Raw genomic sequence first — 16,752 nt, 5'->3', positions numbered from 1 at the left:
AAAGAAACCCCATTATCCTACGGTTTCTTATTTGCGCCTTCGCCCTCCTTATAATCACCATACTCCTTCATAAGCTCACCCATATCAAATTCCAGCGGTTTGCCATTAACAAAAACCGGCTCAACGTCCAGCATAACAAAGAGCACGCGGGCCGGCTTCTCCTTGGATGTGTTTCTCCAGCGATGCATAGCACAGCGATTGATGATAACATCCCCAGGACGAAGAATCCGGTTGACTTTTCCGTCTGTACTCAGACTGAGCTCAACTTCGCCCTCGCAGACAGTCCCTATCCCAAGAGACAAAGCGCGGTGCATGTTGGACTCCCCACCTGGCGCAAAGTCTACCATGCGGACGACACAGCCTTTTGGGATGTGGAGAGAAGGCTGAGAGTAGTTAGCTATATGATCAATGCGAGGTCCGGAGACATACTCTGTTAAGTCTGGCAAATTCTAGGTCGACATCGTTAGTGAGCTCCACTGGGTTGCTGTTGCTGCTGTACATGATGCTTTGAGCGCCTTCGCCGTTTAACATAACAGCGCGGTGGTCTCCATGATCTGTCTTGGAGGGCATGAGTGGGGATCTTTGACATATTTTATCTGGAGAGTAATACTTGCCAGTAGGAATGTTGGCTCGCCGTTACTATCATGGCCAGTCACATAGCGGAACGGGTTTCGAAGTCCTGGGGCAGGAAACTCGGTGCATCGATTGGAAGTTGTCATGTTGATTCACTGGAAGCAGGCTATGTGAATAAAATGAGGTAGTTTTTGATTCAGGAGGCAGCATAAACAACGTGGCTGTTGTAGCGAGAAGTCTGATATAATATTCGCTCACAATAAAACACTGGTTGGCGATCCACCAGATATCAGGAAGACCAGTTCATGTCCGGAACTGTTGTCATAAACCAGGTTACATCAAGCACAGTAGTGAGTTTGTGCCATCTACTAAGATCTCACTCCATAACACGCAGGAGGTGCGAACTTGTTTCTCAGCAGTACATGAGTAACTGCTTACATCCACAGCATCGCGCTTGAACTCAGGTATCAAAACACAAGCGATGTCTTTGCTGACTGGCAATCCTCGTACAGCATCTCGCGCGTGTCTTGCGCTCTGTTGATGCAACAATCAGCTTACCTCTAGCGGTGTGGAATTGTCGGTAGTGTATTTTTTCCACAACCTGATTCCTCAGAAACGGGCATTTAATCTATCCGAGTACCGATGCCATAGTTTGGTAACAGGCCATCTAGTAAGTAGTGAGACCTCTTTGGCAATGACATAGTGGATATGTCGCCAAACGCGTCCCTAATAGTCATCCTGTCGACAGCGTCACGAGTGATGAATTATCTAGAACAGCTACACAAGGAGCAATTGCAATCCGTTGATTACCAATCTGACGGCGTGAAGCATGATCGGTCTGCAACTTCGCCATTTTCATGCTCTACTAGAGCAGCGATAGAAGCAGTAAACCAAGAGTAGGGGCAAGTAAGTAGAATACATCTTTGACAACCCCGCTCTTCATTAAGCTCTCGGGCACATCATCCTCCAGCGCTCAATCTCCATCGCCATTTAGCATCTCACACGAAAGGCACATCCGTTGCAAAATGGCAGACAGTAGTTCTTCAGCTTCACCACAGACTCCTGAGTACTATGTCGGGAGCTTTCCTGCCGCCGGCCTACGCCAGATTGTCAGACATATCACTGGCCACCGCGGAGATGGCAAAGCCCACTTCTTGAGTTCAGACCATGGCGAGCACTATCGCTTCATGGGTGAGAACAAAGCCGTGGCCAACATCATTTACTCCACTCGAGAAACACCCGTCAATCTCAATGGAGACGTTGATGTCGCCAGAGCCAAGAAAGAGGAGGTAAGCCTCCCAAAGCTTTTACAAACTTAGTCCACTGATTCGTAACATAGCCTCCCTTCCACTACCGCAACGGGTCTATTGTTCGCATGATCGACTTTGGTCCTGGTGTAGAGTCGCCGTTCCATCGGTCTCTGACTATTGACTACGGCATCGTCATTGAGGGAGTCTTCGAATTGACGCTCGACTCTGGAGAGATGCGTATCATGCGTCAGGGAGATGTCTGTGTCCAAAGGGCTACAGCACATAAATGGAAGAACATTACCGGCAATGAGACCATGCCAGGGCGAATGATGTGGATTTTACTTGATGCTGAAGAGCTTAGTGTAGGTGGGAACAAGGTGGAGGGGTATCTTGGTACTTTGGAGAAGGAGTATCAGGGTCGGGGCCACTATTAACCTAACATATATCATTGGTGTTATCTTCAATTGATACTTGTGAATTTAAATCTGCACCGAGAAATGGATTATGAATCATCCTGCCATCAGAAAGACCACGCTCTCGCTCTTTTCGATAGTAAAGTACCGCTAGCATAGAGATAATACGTCCCCTCTAGATTCCCCTCCCGTCTCAGGGAGGGATAGAGATAGAGGCTATTCAGCTTCAGTTAACAATGGCGACTGAGGATCCACGGTCGGCGCTACATTATTCTGTGGCTTCTCATTTGGACAATGATGATCAGGCTCTTATCGCAGAGCTTTCAGATAGTTTATGGCCGATCCCGAGATTAGCAACGTAATTGCCAGTGATCGAGACCCTGCTATGCAGTTACGTTGTAGTGGCTACTGGTCTAGTAGTTGAGTGAGGAGACCACTGGCAATAAGCTCGATCGAAACAAATGGCAATGGCCACGACAATTAATTGATACGACAGGCATCGGTCCTAATAGATAATTCTGCATAACACTGGGAACTGCAAAATAAGGGCTGAAAGGTGAAGACGCTACCGTTGACGCTATTGAATCGCGTTAGTGGGCGACTCAGTTCCAGACTCTCGGGAAAGTTGTCGCTGTGGCGCTAGTGACCGTATTTGAGATTAAAGAGCGGAAAAGAAGTCGAATGAGGAGGAAATCTCGGTAAGTTCCTTTTATGCATGGTCGGCACTAGAAAGTGGAAGCAAAAGATGCTTGACGAGGTCCCGCTATCGAGTAGGATCGTGATGCTGGCATGGGAAGCGGATAAATGCCGAAATTCTGATTATCCAAGTTATTGTAGTGATAGTATGTCATTTGAATCAATTGAGACAACATGTTCTATGTATCAACATTCAGCCAATCATAGTCTGTCTCTCAATTTGTGATTGACTTGTCGTCATGTTGGTTCCCCTCATGACATGATCATGTTGTTGACGTCAAATTTCAGGGTCCACATCTAACACCAATCCAGGCACCAAAACACTAAACACCGATAGTTCAACTACCGGACCCAAACGGCGCAGGCTGAACGTCTCAACATGGACAACGCCACAGTACACTATCGAAAACCTTTCGCATGGCCAATTCCGCGATAGGGGTCCAAGCACCCGAAAAATACCTACAATACAAGATGAGATTCCCATACCGCTTTCTTGAACTTTCCTCTGAACCTTCAACCGTCCAACTCGGTCTATCCGCCATTCACTCTTTACCCCAACGCTCATTATGCGCTCCTTCATCGCCATCGCGGCACTAGCCATTTCTGGCGCCGTCGCTGGGCCTTGCAAGCCTCGAACCACTGAGACTTCGACATCTGTTGCTTCAGAGACTTCGTCTGCTGCTGTTGAAGCTACGACTCTTCCTGCGCCTCCGGTCGATTCCATCATTACCAACACTTGTACCGGTGGTGGCCTTACAAGCCTCGATCCTTTCGTCATTGACGGCGATGTCACCCTGAACACTAACGATGGTTATAATCCCGGCGGTGGGAGCTCAGAAAAGAGCTGCGCTGCGCTTAGTGCCCAGTCTGCTGGAACGCGCAAGCGTCAGACTCTCGGAGAGATTGCGTCGCTGAAGCAGTTGCTCACTGGTCTAAATGTGCGAACTCAGTACACCGTTCAGTTCTTCTACCTCGTCTTCACTCCTCCCCAGGCGACAACATCTTGTGTTCTCGAGGCATTCATCGGTTCTCAGAAGTTCTTCACCACTGGCATTTTCTCCAATGGTGCTAGCGTTAGCTACAACGAGGTCCTGGTCTCGACTTCTGCGCCTGCTAGCCAGGGCTTCTTGAACATCCAGACTACCTGCTCTGGTGGAGGTTCTGCCATGGTGCTTGTTGATTCGATCTTTATCTCTAACCAGGTCACTCCGGAGAACATCAATGACTTTAGACTTGACTTTGGAGGCGGTGATATTCGTGAGCCTGGGAATAGCCTCCCTACTACTCGGATTGCTCCAACTACTCAGCGTGGACCTGCTACCCAGACTTTCCCTGCTACTCAGGATGGCCCTTCTACACAAACCCCTCCTGCTACCCAATCTCAACCTGCTACCCAGAACGGCCCTGCTACTCAGACTCTTCCCGCCACCCAGAATGGACCTGCTACCGAGTCTGAGCCTGCTACTCAGAATGGCCCTTCTACTGCCACCAACGTTCCTACCCAAGGCCCTTCTACCGCGTCTCAAAACCAAGGCACCGAGTCTACTTCTGCTCCTGCCAACCCCAACGACGCCACCACTCAGACAGTCAATCCTGGCTTCCAGACCAGCACCTCTGCAAACGGCGGTGCCTCGACTGAAGCCAACTTTGCTTCCACCACTACTCGTCCCGACACCCAGCCTTCCACTCCTACTCCCGTCGGCTCCCAAACCGTCACTGCGTTCGACCCCGATGCTACCATCGGCCCTCTCAATAGCGCCCAGCCTCCTCAAGACAACTGCGTCGGCACCAACCTTATTCCCAACGGCGACTTTGAGTCTGCATCAAGTGGTTGGGAGATCTCCGGAAACGCTGGTATCACTTACAACGGCCAGTACGGTCCTCAAGCTCGTGCCAACAGCGGAAACCTCGCCATGTAAGTCCCCCCATCTGCTATCCGCTTCACCAAACTAACGATCTTCAGGGCTCTGCAATGGCCCCAAAAGAATGGCGTCAAAGCCGGTTTCAAGCGAACCATCACAGGCCTCATGCCCGGCCAGACCTACTATCTCGGCTACGGCCACCACACGGGCAACGGCGCCCATCTCCCTTACTACGAGTGTGACATCCTCGTCAAGTTTGACGGTGTCAACTTTGATGACTTTGATCCTTTCTACGACCCTAATGCTTGGTGGCAGTACCGCAACCGCATGAACTATGTCACGCCCACGCATTCTACTGTTGAGCTGTCGTTTGTTCTCACTTGCAAGAATAACCCTGCTGCTTTTACGCTTCTTATGGATGATGTTTTCCTTTCTGCTTGTCAGACATAAATGGTGTTTTAGAGGTTAGGCTTGCTTATAGAGTAGATTTAATAGAGCCATCATGTTCCTCACTCCGGGACCTAAAATTTCCACTGTCTTTAATACTTGATGTATTGAGGACTGCCTCCTTTCTTTTGCTCCCATTCAACATCCACGCCAAGACTCTCGTAATGCTCTACCAACGCAGCAATGTCTTCTGTTTCAATCGTAATTGAGACGAGTTTGACTTTGTGAGCTTGGACCAATTTCCATCCAGCGTTTCCTTTACCATGAATCCTTTCAAGATCACGGGTTAGCGTTTCAAGCTTGAACTGCTTTGGCTCGCCAACGACCTGCACAATTCCTGGCTCTTCAGGTGCTGCCATTGTGACAATTGAGGTATAAAGTTCAAACGTAATGGGCTGTAAAGGTATAGTGGCGGAACAAAGGGAGGGTTATGTATCCCGCAGCTGGCTCAGTTGGCTCAAGGGCAGTGTGTAGCTGCCTTTTGATAGCCGTGAAGCAGAGTGTTTAGGAGCTATGAATGTGTGTCAATCCCAACAGTCTTCGACACATGAATCATTGGCCTTGAATCACCTCTGAAACTCACACCTCAGTTACATTCGCAGGAGAGAACTGTGACAGTTCACGATAAGTCAAGCGTACAAACTACACAATTGCTTGAGACCACAGAGCTTCGAGATATCGTTATTACATATGTTCTCACACAGACTTAGTGAAGGTGAAACGTCATTGGGATTTTGTTTATAGGGCGATCAGTCTAGCTCCTTGGCCACGAACTCGGGCCACGTCAACGTGACTCCCAAATCTCCAATCATTTCTCTCAAACCAACCAGATTAACAGTTTCAGATGTAAAAATGATCAAGTCGTCAGCCCTGTGCCATGATGCCTTATTCTCTCCGTAGATTATTTCCAAGGCGACGTCAAGGTAGTCGAGGTTAAAAATCTCGATCTTGGGTAGAAGATAGGAATATCCGATGCAAGTGGCCATTCTGATGATATGTTGTTTCGGTGAAGGTTCTTAATTGGATATCTGTTTGTCGTTGGAATTTCTGGTGCGACGTTAGGATATCGGGTTACCGAGCGTGGTTTATTTCCTTTAGGTGTCGCCCGATGCATTGTGAATGGCTCCCTTTGAGCCTCGAGCTATGAATGTGAGAGGGCTGGTGCGAGCTGAATATCTGTTTGTCGCAACCTCATCGACATGGACAGTGTTTGTTATCCGCGGCTCAGCCCAGCTCGCGTCACGTCTCAGATTGTCATAGATGCTATGACGATACTTGCAGTGCGCCTCGATGTGCCTCTCTGCTGTGGTTAGATGTTCAAGTATCAGGGCAAATCAGGCCTTGCACTGTATCAGGGATGATCTTTGGTCAGACTGATGGCCAAAGACCAACAGTTGCATCAAACGAGGTAATAATTCAGGGAGGGAAAAAAACTCTATTATCGTCTATTTTATCATACTAGACGTTTGTCATAAACGTAAACACTCCGTTTCCATTTTCCTTGTTAGACATCTTACAGGCGGGACTTGGTGTCCTCCTCACGTCCCTTGAGGTTGGGATGAGGCGCACGAACAGGTCGAGTCACAGCGTAGAACGCAAAGCCCTGAGATTGCGTAGAGAACTGCATATGCGTCAATATTGCGTCTCCTGGAAGCGGGATGGACGGATGAGTACTTACCTTGACCTTGGAGCCAACGTGGAAGAAAGCAAAATCACCGGGAACCAGATGATGAGTGATACCAGTAGCCTCATCCTGCAAATCGTTAGTATCACCTCGCGAAAGGTTCTACAGGTAACATACCAAGACGTCAATCTGACCACTCAACACATACTTGCTCTCCTCGAAGTCATAGTGCGCAGGGCGAGCAGGGCCGGCCTCGATCTTGTAGAAGCCAGATGTGATGTGAGCGGGGGCATCGGTCTTTGTGCGGATGGTATGGAAGTCGGCGACAGTGGCGTTCTCGCCCTTGGGCAGAGGGATGAATTCGTGGCCGGCGCCCTTGATGACGGTGAGAGGGACGAGTTTAGACATTTTTGGTGGTTTATGGGGTATGAAGAGTATGGAACTGAGAGGAGAGATACGGAAAGATAAGGACGGGCTTTTTATACCTTGAGAGTTCCACGTGTAAGACACTTCGGTAACTGCCCCGATGCTGGGGATGATTTGTGGGGAACGGATGTACTCCCGGTCTCCACTTCGGCGCGGAGGTGAACTTGATCTTGACTTGAAGCTGTCTTTGTTGTTCGATTTCTGACAAGACAGCTAAGATAAATGGTGAAGACATAGTCTTTATTCATACGGCCACTTCAGTATCTCTATCTAGAAATAAATCTTACCTATTCTCTTCATGCTCCTTTGGCCTTTGTTGACATCAAATGCCGACCGATGAACTCTCCTGGCTCTGGGGTTAGCGTAGCCGCCCGGACAAGACTCGGGATGTCTCCCCCACGTGATCGGAAAACTGTCATTACGGCCGAGAGGAACTGAGCCTATCAATCCCCCATCAAGATAAGTATATATCCTCTCTTGCAGTCTTAACTTTTCTTGCTTACTGAGGCATCGGCTCTTTACCTACAGTCATTTGGGTCCGGAGATTGTGAGCGCAGTCATGTTGTCGCTAGATTCTAGCAGTGGGTACAGCCAGCCGCGGTCGGCATGCCTTCATTGGCTGTCATCGGCGATCCAATGTCAATAGCATCATTAAGTATGTATTAAACACCTGTCTTCCAGCTTTGCCCTCAATCAGCCATTTCCACTTCAAATGTTCGCACTGGGTAAACTGTCAATCAGGTAGACCAGGCAAGACATGCGCATCTTGATGTTTTGAGATTCAAGTATGCCTTGTAACTTGGCATTTATAACCGATTCAGAAATTCCTCCTTGTAATTGGACACTCTTGACGGCCTTGCGTTCGATGGCGAAACTCTCCGTTTGCTATTGGGTCACGACGCTGAGGCTGATAGACTAGAGGCTCAGCTGGAACGCCACCAAATCTGGAGATGCCAACTCATGCCAGACTCTTGAGATGCTCCCTTTTCTTTGTCTTTTTTTACCCTTAGCATTTATATCTTCTTATTAATTCATGCTTCTTCTGCTCTTTTACAAATCCAATATGCAGCTTGATTGAAACTCATGGACGTCATGAAGAAGCTCTCTGGCTGGAGAACGACGGCTCTTTACCTTACCATTCTCGCTTCAATCCTCACAGTCTTCCTAGTCACAGCACTCATCGTATCCCTCCATGTAGCCAACGGCGGCGGAGCATCTATATTTGGAGAAACGGCCATCTTGAACGGTTCATGCGATAAAATTTCCCGTGCAAATCTCTGGATCCATCTCGCCATCAACGTCATCGGAACAGGCGTCCTCGGCTCATCGAATTTCTTCATGCAAGTCCTCGTTGCTCCAACGAGGCAAGATGTCGATCGCGCTCATGCTTCAAAGCGCTGGGTAGAAATAGGCGTTCACTCTCTTCACAACTTTCGCTTTATTTCGAAGCGTCGGATCTTCCTTTGGGTGCTCTTCTCACTGACCAGTATTCCTCTACATTTGGTCTTCAACGGTTCTGTTCTGGAGTCCAAGGCGACGAATGGATTTGTGGCCATCATGGTTTCGGAGGATTTCCTGGACGGTGCAAGATTCACCCTTCCGTCTGTGACGACTTGGTCCAACTACACATATCTTATGAACAGCGACAGCGCCCCCAACAAAACTATCAGGAGTGTAAAGAGCTCTCTAGATGAAGAGTCTTGGGAGCGCTTGGAATTTCAAGACTGTATGCGACGATATAATGACCTTGACGTTCTTATGCTAAATCATCGGCATGTCGTTATGATCATGAGCAGTCAGAATAACACGCCTAGCTCTCAATGGACTCGAGCCAATGTCGTTAAAGAAAATAATGGCTGGTACGATTTCGATGAACCAAATTCCCTCTGGTTCGCAGGCCAGTATCAACGGTTGAGAGATTCACGCGGGCTCATCACCAACTCTACTAATAATAATACGGTACCTGGTTACTATATGCAACTCGATCCAGACACTGGAATCATTCACATGAACGAAACAAAGTATAAGCCCGCGTTTCAAACGATGAAGCTTGACTACTGTCTCTCCGAACGATTTGATGCTCCCTGTCGCCTGAGCATTGCAAATCCTCTTCTTCTTATTGTCTGCATCATGTGTATCTCCAAGTGCCTACTATGCGCTTATACCTTGAAGGTCAGGTCTTGGAGTACTGAAAATCCTCTCATGACTGTCGGGGATGCGGTTTCATCCTTCATCTCCAAGCCAGATGCCTGCACAAAGGGAATGTGCACGCTCAACGCTGAGGACTTGCATATGAAGCTCGATCCAGACAGGGGACTCGGCAGTTCACGGCCCTGGAAGAAGAAACTGTTGGTAGCTGGCAATGCAGTAAATCCGGGAATTTGGATCCTTTCTTATATGCTTATCGGAAGTCTGTTGGTTCTTAGTGGGCTCCTCCTTGCACCTGCACTGCAAACGCAGTCTTTGTAGGTCACTACTCAACTCGACTCTTGTCAAAAGTCTAACACGTCGGTATGTAGGCGAGAGTCACGATTCGCACATCATCAGAAGAACGCCGACGTCAACGATGCGGGGCTCAAGTCAGCATCGCTGCTTGGCCTTACGATGATATCCAATACACCGCAACTCCTATTATCTCTATGCTACATGACGTTAAATGGGCTGATAACTCGAATGCTTGCTGAGTTGGAATGGGCTAGCTATGGGATTAAATTCAAGGCTTTAAGAGTGACGAACCCTGAGGGTAGCCAACGTTCAACGTATCGACTGCAACTCCCTTATCGCTGGTCCATTCCACTTCTTGCAATTAGCAGTATATTACACTGGGTTTATTCGAACTGCTTTTATTTGAGTAACTACGAATGTAAGTGGTTTTATGCTGTGCCAGGGAGCTGGCAATAAGTGCTTGGATTCGATCATTGACAAACTCTAATTAGTCTATGACCCCATGATTCCTTATGAAATCGCGGAAATTGATCGCGGCCTTCAATTCTCGTCCGTGGCCATTTTGATCGGTTTCTCGATATCAGTGGTAATTGCTCTCAGTCCGATGCTTCTGGCAAAGCGCAGTTTGCCGGGCCAGATGGTTCTAGGAGGAAGCAACTCCAAGGTCATCTCGGCTGCTTGTCACTGTATTCCCATCAGCTCGAGCCACACAACTGGAAAGGCTGGCGCGGTTACTGTCCATCCCTTGGAGATATCGGAAAGCGGAGCCGGCCCATTGGATCGAATGGCGACGATGAAACTGAGATGGGGAGAGGTATCAACAACAAACGCAGATAGTGAGACTGGCCATCTTGCGTTTGGAGTTGAGGAGCAGGGCGTCACTGAACCGATTGAGGGGAAACAATACAGTGGAGGAGGTTGTGATTCTTGATATTTATTCCCTCCAGCGATGCTCAAATATTAAGCCTAGTATGCGTAGCGACAGGTTTCGCCCGCATCATCAACGGAGTCTTGATCCACAACGCAAAAGACTTCTGATCCGCCCAATTCCGACTCTCCTTACACAACTCAAGATCATACTTGAACAGCAACGTCGCCAAAATGAGCCTCATCTCATGCATAGCCATGTTCTGACCCAGACAATTCCGAGGCCCAAATCCAAAGGGTTGGTGAGCCTCCCACATATCTCCAGCATACTTCGAATCCGTCTTGAGCCATCTCTCTGGTGCAAAGGTATCGGCGTCCTTAAAGTTTGATTCAGAGTGGTAGGTGGAGTAATGGTGGACTGATACACGCGTCTCTGGTGGGATATACTTGCCCAGGATCTGCTGGCCGCCTGGTTGGACGACTCGTGGGCTTCCGATGGGGACTGGGGGGTAGACGCGCAGAGCTTCCTTCAGACAGGCATTCATGTACTTTAGCTCGGCTAGGCGTTCGAACGTAAGGTCGTCGGTATTCGTGAACTTGCCGCGAATCTCTTCAAGTAGTGTCTTCATCTTCTCAGGGTACGTAAGCAAGTTATAGAGACAACCGCTTAGTAATGTCGCTGGAGAGTTTGATCATGTTAGTTGTCTTTTCTCAAGTCTGCCGGATGTCCACCTCTATTACATACCCGTCGTCTCAGATCCAGCAAGCATAAACAGCTCCGCATTAGAGTGCATCTCCTGAAGTGTAAGTCCCTTGCCCTCCTTTGCCGACATGACCAAGTTCCAAACATCAGGCTGATCAGAACCATTCTCCAAACGGTGATTCACACGATCTTCTGAGTGTTTGCAATGCGTGACGCGCTGTTGTGTAACTGACTTTGGTTCAAAACGTGTGAATATGGCATTGAGAATCGGGTAGTAGTTAATCATAGACGCAATAGGCAACATCTTGAGCGATTCGAAAATAGACCTCACCCAAGGGGAGTATTCGTTCTGTGCTAGAAGATTGAGAGGATGGCCGAAGCATAACTCAGCCATCACGTCAAAGGTTGTGAAGTTAAGCAGCTGCGTCATCTCAACTGGTTTGGCACCGTCGTTTCCAACTTCGGAGATTTTATACATGAGGAGTTCTGAGTACTTCTTGAAGAGAGGTTCTTGCTGTTTCAAGGCGCGCTCTGAGAAGGCCGGTGAGAATAGCCGTCGCACGCGAGTATGGTTCTCAGTATTAGTAGTAAGCATACTAGGAACGCCTAACATCTGTATAAGCTAAGCTCGATTACTTTCATATCAATGGCTTACCGTTGACAGGCTGCACAGAAAACTCCTGCGCCTTCTCCGTGACTTTAGGACCATGTATATCATTCCAAGCCTCGCTAGCCGTATAGCTCACATCCGTCGGGCCAAAGCGAACAACCGGTCCATACCGATCGTGCAAGCTCTTCATCCACTTGACATCCTCGCCCTTGAGCGAAGCCAACCAGTAGGGAATGCGGGTGATCCCGCAGATCTTTGGGCCGGGGATGTTGGCTAGCGGATGCAGCGTGACATAATAAATTGCATTGCCGAGAAGATACAAGCCCAGAATGGCTATGAATGCGAGAATAGGTCCCATTGTGGACGCGACAATAGGCCTTTGTAGCGAGAGGAAAAAGCAAATGCCGAGGAGGAGAGAGAGGTAATTGAAGAAGGAATCTTGGGCGAGGGCGGTGACTGGCGGCTACTGGCTTGTCGGAAAACTGACAGGTAACCAACATCATAGAGTCCCTAGGGGTCGTTTCTGCATCATCCCTGGTCGTAAAAACGATCCTTAGCGGCGTTGCGCTGCAGGTGGGCACTCAAGCCAGGGCCAGCGCAAATGAAACAGGAAGAATTTTTCATCAAAATAGGTATCATGTATTTGGAACCGCCCTGTCTGCTGAAACTGCGGCCATTTTGTGCTGTCTTCTTCATTATTGGCCCAGTCTATGTATATGAACTTCTGCCCTCCCAACTCGGGCATTCTTCACAAAAGACTTTAGGACAAGACCTGAGGTAATTGCTCACGAGTGTTTATTCGCTTAAAATTCTCGTCCCTGAACCCTCATATCATGTTCTTCCTTGGCTCTTGCAGTAGCTCAAACGCTATTTCCAATTCGCGCTGCTTTTATTGGATATGAAGCTCTAGCGCAACGTTCAGGTCCAGGGGAATGGGTTCCCCGGAGCAGGGGACCAACACGGTCCCCAGTTGTCGTCTCTTCCCTCTTACCACTGGAAGTGGACGTGTTGTTCAGATCAGACATTTCTTGCCTGAGGTCCTGATATGGCATTTCCGTTTATAAGGAGAAAAGCGCATGAGGCAGTGAGATGATGTATTATTACTCTACACTCGGGCTGACAGGTGATGACTTGCATTACACGGAAGACTACTCCGTAGGACGGCTCGCATTCTCGTATAATTTTGGGACAAAAAGCCACGGCATTGTATGCCGAGGTCTTCAAGGTCGTATTTTAATACCAAGAACTTGCTTCTTCCCCCCTCCCACCACATAAATCACTCCAATCAGAACCCCACGTACTCGAAACAAAAGCGACATGAGTGTCTTGGCCCTACCAGACCCCTAACAGCTGAAAACAGATCAAGACTAGCGAGGTAAAACGTCCCGTGTGCATGATCCAGAAGTAACCTAGACATGGGGAGCCCTGAGGGGAGCAAGAAATATTCTGCGGTGTCAAGAATAAACCGGTCGAAAGTCCTGGTAATTGAGACTAAGTTAACCTAAGCTTTTTCATCACTCGCCATAAGTTTTCCCGTCCCCTCCTGGGGGTCTACAACCGACAGCCATGGAGGAATCGACACCTTGCGTGGCAACAAGCCGCTGCCAGGGTTAGACCAGATCCATCATGCACGGCAATAAAGAGATCCCGCCCCTTTCAAATAAACGGCGTGTGCTAGGTTCAATTCTCGCATCTTTTGGGTGTTCGTAATTTGACGATTTCAAGATGGCGGCTTCCATGACAGGAGAGCAGATTCAAGCTCTCGCTGACGCACTTGAACCTCTGACGCCGAAAAACCTTGGACCAGCTGTTCAAGGCTTCGCAATCGCCTTCGGAGTTATAAGCGTCATCGTCGTGTGTCTCAGGATTTACGTGCGCGCCGGTCTATCTGGCGTATCGCCTCGCCTTCTTGGGTTCGAAGATTACCTAGCTGTTCTTGCGACAGTGAGTCGCCCTCTTTTTCTGATTCACCTGAAATTGACTAACTCGATCAAAGATACTCTTAATACCAGCCGTCGTCTTCGCTATCCTTGCAGCGCGCTATGGAGTCGGTTCTCGCGATGCGAATATTCCGAACCAGATGTACCTTATTCGCGCCGTGGAGTACCAAACCTACTGGGAGCTTTTATACTTTGTTTCATCGACTATTATTAAGTGCGCAATCGGGTTTACATGTATACGCCTCGATCGTCGGAAGCGAGTTGTTTTCCCGATATGCGTCAACATGTCCATCATGGTCATCGTTACCGTTCTGGCGTTGGCATTCGTGTTCGCCAACTGCAAGCCTTTTAATGCGACATGGAATCCAGCTTTGTGGGTTACAATCCCCTGAGCCACCGTCAATGTTTTATTAGCTAATGGGAGTGTTAGAGGAACGTGCCAGAAGGTTATCAGCTTGCAGACCGTGAGCTATATCGTTTCGGCAATCCAGATGGCGACTGATTGGGCGTGTGCCATCATTCCGTTCTTTATTGTAGCAGGACTACAAATGTCTCGACGAAGAAAGATATCCGTCATCGCTATTCTGGGTCTCGGTGTCTCAGCGAGTATTGCAACTTGTATTCGGATGCCCTACCTAAAATACTACGACACGGTGAAATATCCAAATGAGATTGCATGTACGTTCGACCACCTTGATCCCTTCCTTTGATCTATAAATGCATTTGCTAACTTTGCTCTCTAGATCATCTCGGCGTCGTCAGTATCACCTCCAACGTCGAATGCTGTCTCGGCATCATCGCATGTTCTCTGCCCCCGCTGCGGAAATTGTTTAATTTCTATTACGGTTCCTCCAACGAGGCCAACTATCAGTACACAGGCGAAGTAGGTTCCTCAAATCCACTATGTTACACATCAGTATCTGCATGCAGTTGCTAATTGTCGCAGAGCGAGAACATCCTTCAGAATTCCGGTCAGGGCATCAGGCTGGATTCAATCAATGCTGGTCGAAAAGGGACATTCCACGCCTCCGCCCAACGTGTTCCGTCACGGGCTCGAGACCATGAGACAGACGATGATAATTCGAGCAGTAAAGGAATCATAAGGAAGACGGAGGTCAGAGTCAGCTCATCGAGGTTTAACTCGTAACCTGAAATTATTTTGCGCGACCTTCGCTATGAGAACGTATGATGCTGGCCAAAACTGACGTTATACGATATTATCGGCTCAAGTTTAGAGAATTCATAGAAATACGTAAATAGAATAAATGCGAAAATAGAAATTAAGTGTCCCTAGATATCGTTTTGGGCCCAGTGAGTGTCTGAAATGAATACCTAACCCTCAAGGAGCAAGAAAACATCAGACCTTGGTATAGAATGTTAAATTCAACTGAGCAGAGGTATCTTAAACTTATACTAAGTTACACATGTCTTCCTGTCATTTGGGATCAAGGTCCTGGGTTCCTTTCCTCCCCAGGCTGTTGCATTTGACCTGATAGGATTGATTTAGTTACCATCTTAACATGATTGTGCCTGAAATACACCAATATCTGTTAGTACAGTATCTTTATCTAACACTCCTCCAGATCCCCCCAAAATTTGTTTAGCGATCTCCCGCGAATGTTTGCGATTACCAAGCCGGATAATCATTGCATCACACCAATTATACTTATTTCTCTCTGGCATACCAATCAAACATGTCAATACAACGAAGGGAAACCAATGGCAGCCATTGCCGATGATGCTGACGCGGGGTTGAGGATAAGCTTACTGCGCTGACACTGCTGACATCTTTCTCAACGAGTATAAGAACCTCGACAGGTCAATTTTTGCGACCATGCCAGTTCTGCAAAACACTTGTCGCATGATTATAACATCATCAAAATGGCAATCACGGATAAAATCCACCCGATCTACAGCTTCTGGTTCCTCTGGGTCGACCCCATCCTGACTCTTGTCGGGATGTATGGCAACTTTATCGACCACGATCTCGCCATGCAGGCCTTCTTCACAAATTACCCACCAACCGACCACTTCCGCTGTTTCATCTACCAGATCGGCGGCATGGGCACGTCATATCTAATCATCCTCGTCGTACTCCTCCGCTACACGCACGACATCTTCATCTGGAAGACAGTGCAGCTAGCTATCTTGCCAGCTGACTTTACCATGCTCACGGCTATATACATTGGCATGCGTATCTCAGGGAATCTAGCACTTGCGGATTGGCGCTGGGAAGATTGGTTCAGTATTGTAGTCACGGGTATTTGTACAGTTCTCAGAATCGCGTTTGTGCTGAGCGTTGGGGTCAAGGATACGAGGGGCAGAGCCAAGAGGGCCTAGTTCAGCCAAGAAAAGGCACAGCCGGTAGGGCTGAGGGAGATGAGATTTTGGTGGCGGATGGGAATGAGAATGGCTAAATTCGTGTTCGTGGGTTGGGTTAGCAAGCGGGAGTTTGAGGCTCTGCTGGCGCCGCAGACTCACGATGACCTCAAGACACCAGTTCCTGGATCGGAAGAGTTTTCCAGTGTTGTACAGGACCCCACTAATGACTGGATTTTTTCTCTCTGCTACTGTTTCATTCTTCCGCCCTGGCACAAGATATCAGTGTTCTTTTTCTGGTTTGATTACAAGTGGAGACTCGTTAATTCCTAAAGCGGTATAAATCCCAACTCTTTCGCTGCCCAAGCAGGAATTTCACGCGGATCCGCAAGGCCCATGACTCGATTACTCTCCTGGCAATCGAGTGCAAATGTGATCACCACTTTGAGTTCCTGTTAAACGTCTGCCTGATAATCCCTGCCATTGCAAAAATTGGGGTTCTGTTCTGTGGAGGAATTCGGCCCTTTACCCAGAATCGCGGGGGTCATAGCGCCCCCGTGATATCCTCGTTCTACCC

General features: G+C 48.3%; 8 protein-coding genes across 8 annotated transcripts; 5 read left to right on the top strand and 3 right to left on the bottom strand.

Annotated features, from left to right (window-relative positions):
* Nucleotides 1-17: 17 nt before the first annotated feature.
* Nucleotides 18-719, bottom strand: FPRO_14556 (uncharacterized protein; the record flags this gene model as incomplete). Its single annotated transcript, XM_031219596.1, has 3 exons — nt 18-383; nt 430-554; nt 611-719. The coding sequence occupies 3 exons, from the start codon at nt 717-719 to the stop codon at nt 18-20; spliced, it is 600 nt and encodes a 199-aa protein (XP_031085338.1).
* An 879-nt stretch (nt 720-1,598) lies between these two features.
* FPRO_14555 (uncharacterized protein) lies at nt 1,599-2,257 on the top strand (the record flags this gene model as incomplete). The annotated part of the gene is made up of 2 exons (XM_031219595.1): nt 1,599-1,862; nt 1,913-2,257. The coding sequence occupies 2 exons, from the start codon at nt 1,599-1,601 to the stop codon at nt 2,255-2,257; spliced, it is 609 nt and encodes a 202-aa protein (XP_031085337.1).
* A 1,241-nt stretch (nt 2,258-3,498) lies between these two features.
* FPRO_14554 (uncharacterized protein) lies at nt 3,499-5,244 on the top strand (the record flags this gene model as incomplete). Its single annotated transcript, XM_031219594.1, has 2 exons — nt 3,499-4,847; nt 4,896-5,244. The coding sequence occupies 2 exons, from the start codon at nt 3,499-3,501 to the stop codon at nt 5,242-5,244; spliced, it is 1,698 nt and encodes a 565-aa protein (XP_031085336.1).
* Nucleotides 5,245-6,754: 1,510 nt separating this feature from the next.
* Nucleotides 6,755-7,273, bottom strand: FPRO_14553 (uncharacterized protein; the record flags this gene model as incomplete). Its single annotated transcript, XM_031219592.1, has 3 exons — nt 6,755-6,862; nt 6,920-6,994; nt 7,043-7,273. 3 exons carry the CDS (start codon nt 7,271-7,273, stop codon nt 6,755-6,757), a joined length of 414 nt encoding a protein of 137 aa, XP_031085335.1.
* A 1,110-nt stretch (nt 7,274-8,383) lies between these two features.
* FPRO_14552 (uncharacterized protein) lies at nt 8,384-10,667 on the top strand (the record flags this gene model as incomplete). Its single annotated transcript, XM_031219591.1, has 3 exons — nt 8,384-9,756; nt 9,811-10,154; nt 10,228-10,667. 3 exons carry the CDS (start codon nt 8,384-8,386, stop codon nt 10,665-10,667), a joined length of 2,157 nt encoding a protein of 718 aa, XP_031085334.1.
* Nucleotides 10,668-10,689: 22 nt separating this feature from the next.
* Nucleotides 10,690-12,274, bottom strand: FPRO_14551 (uncharacterized protein; the record flags this gene model as incomplete). Its single annotated transcript, XM_031219590.1, has 3 exons — nt 10,690-11,282; nt 11,349-11,912; nt 11,962-12,274. The coding sequence occupies 3 exons, from the start codon at nt 12,272-12,274 to the stop codon at nt 10,690-10,692; spliced, it is 1,470 nt and encodes a 489-aa protein (XP_031085333.1).
* A 1,367-nt stretch (nt 12,275-13,641) lies between these two features.
* On the top strand, nt 13,642-15,003 carry FPRO_14550 (uncharacterized protein; the record flags this gene model as incomplete). Its single annotated transcript, XM_031219589.1, has 5 exons — nt 13,642-13,860; nt 13,913-14,229; nt 14,287-14,534; nt 14,600-14,739; nt 14,803-15,003. The coding sequence occupies 5 exons, from the start codon at nt 13,642-13,644 to the stop codon at nt 15,001-15,003; spliced, it is 1,125 nt and encodes a 374-aa protein (XP_031085332.1).
* A 734-nt stretch (nt 15,004-15,737) lies between these two features.
* On the top strand, nt 15,738-16,196 carry FPRO_14549 (uncharacterized protein; the record flags this gene model as incomplete). The annotated part of the gene is made up of 1 exon (XM_031219588.1): nt 15,738-16,196. The coding sequence occupies one exon, from the start codon at nt 15,738-15,740 to the stop codon at nt 16,194-16,196; it is 459 nt and encodes a 152-aa protein (XP_031085331.1).
* Nucleotides 16,197-16,752: the final 556 nt, after the last annotated feature.

Source organism: Fusarium proliferatum (assembly GCF_900067095.1).
Source record: "Fusarium proliferatum ET1 genome assembly, contig: FPRO_scaffold008, whole genome shotgun sequence".
NCBI lineage: Eukaryota > Fungi > Ascomycota > Sordariomycetes > Hypocreales > Nectriaceae > Fusarium > Fusarium proliferatum.
The sequence above is the reverse complement of the archived record's forward strand: the minus strand, read 5'-3'. Positions and strand labels throughout refer to the sequence as shown.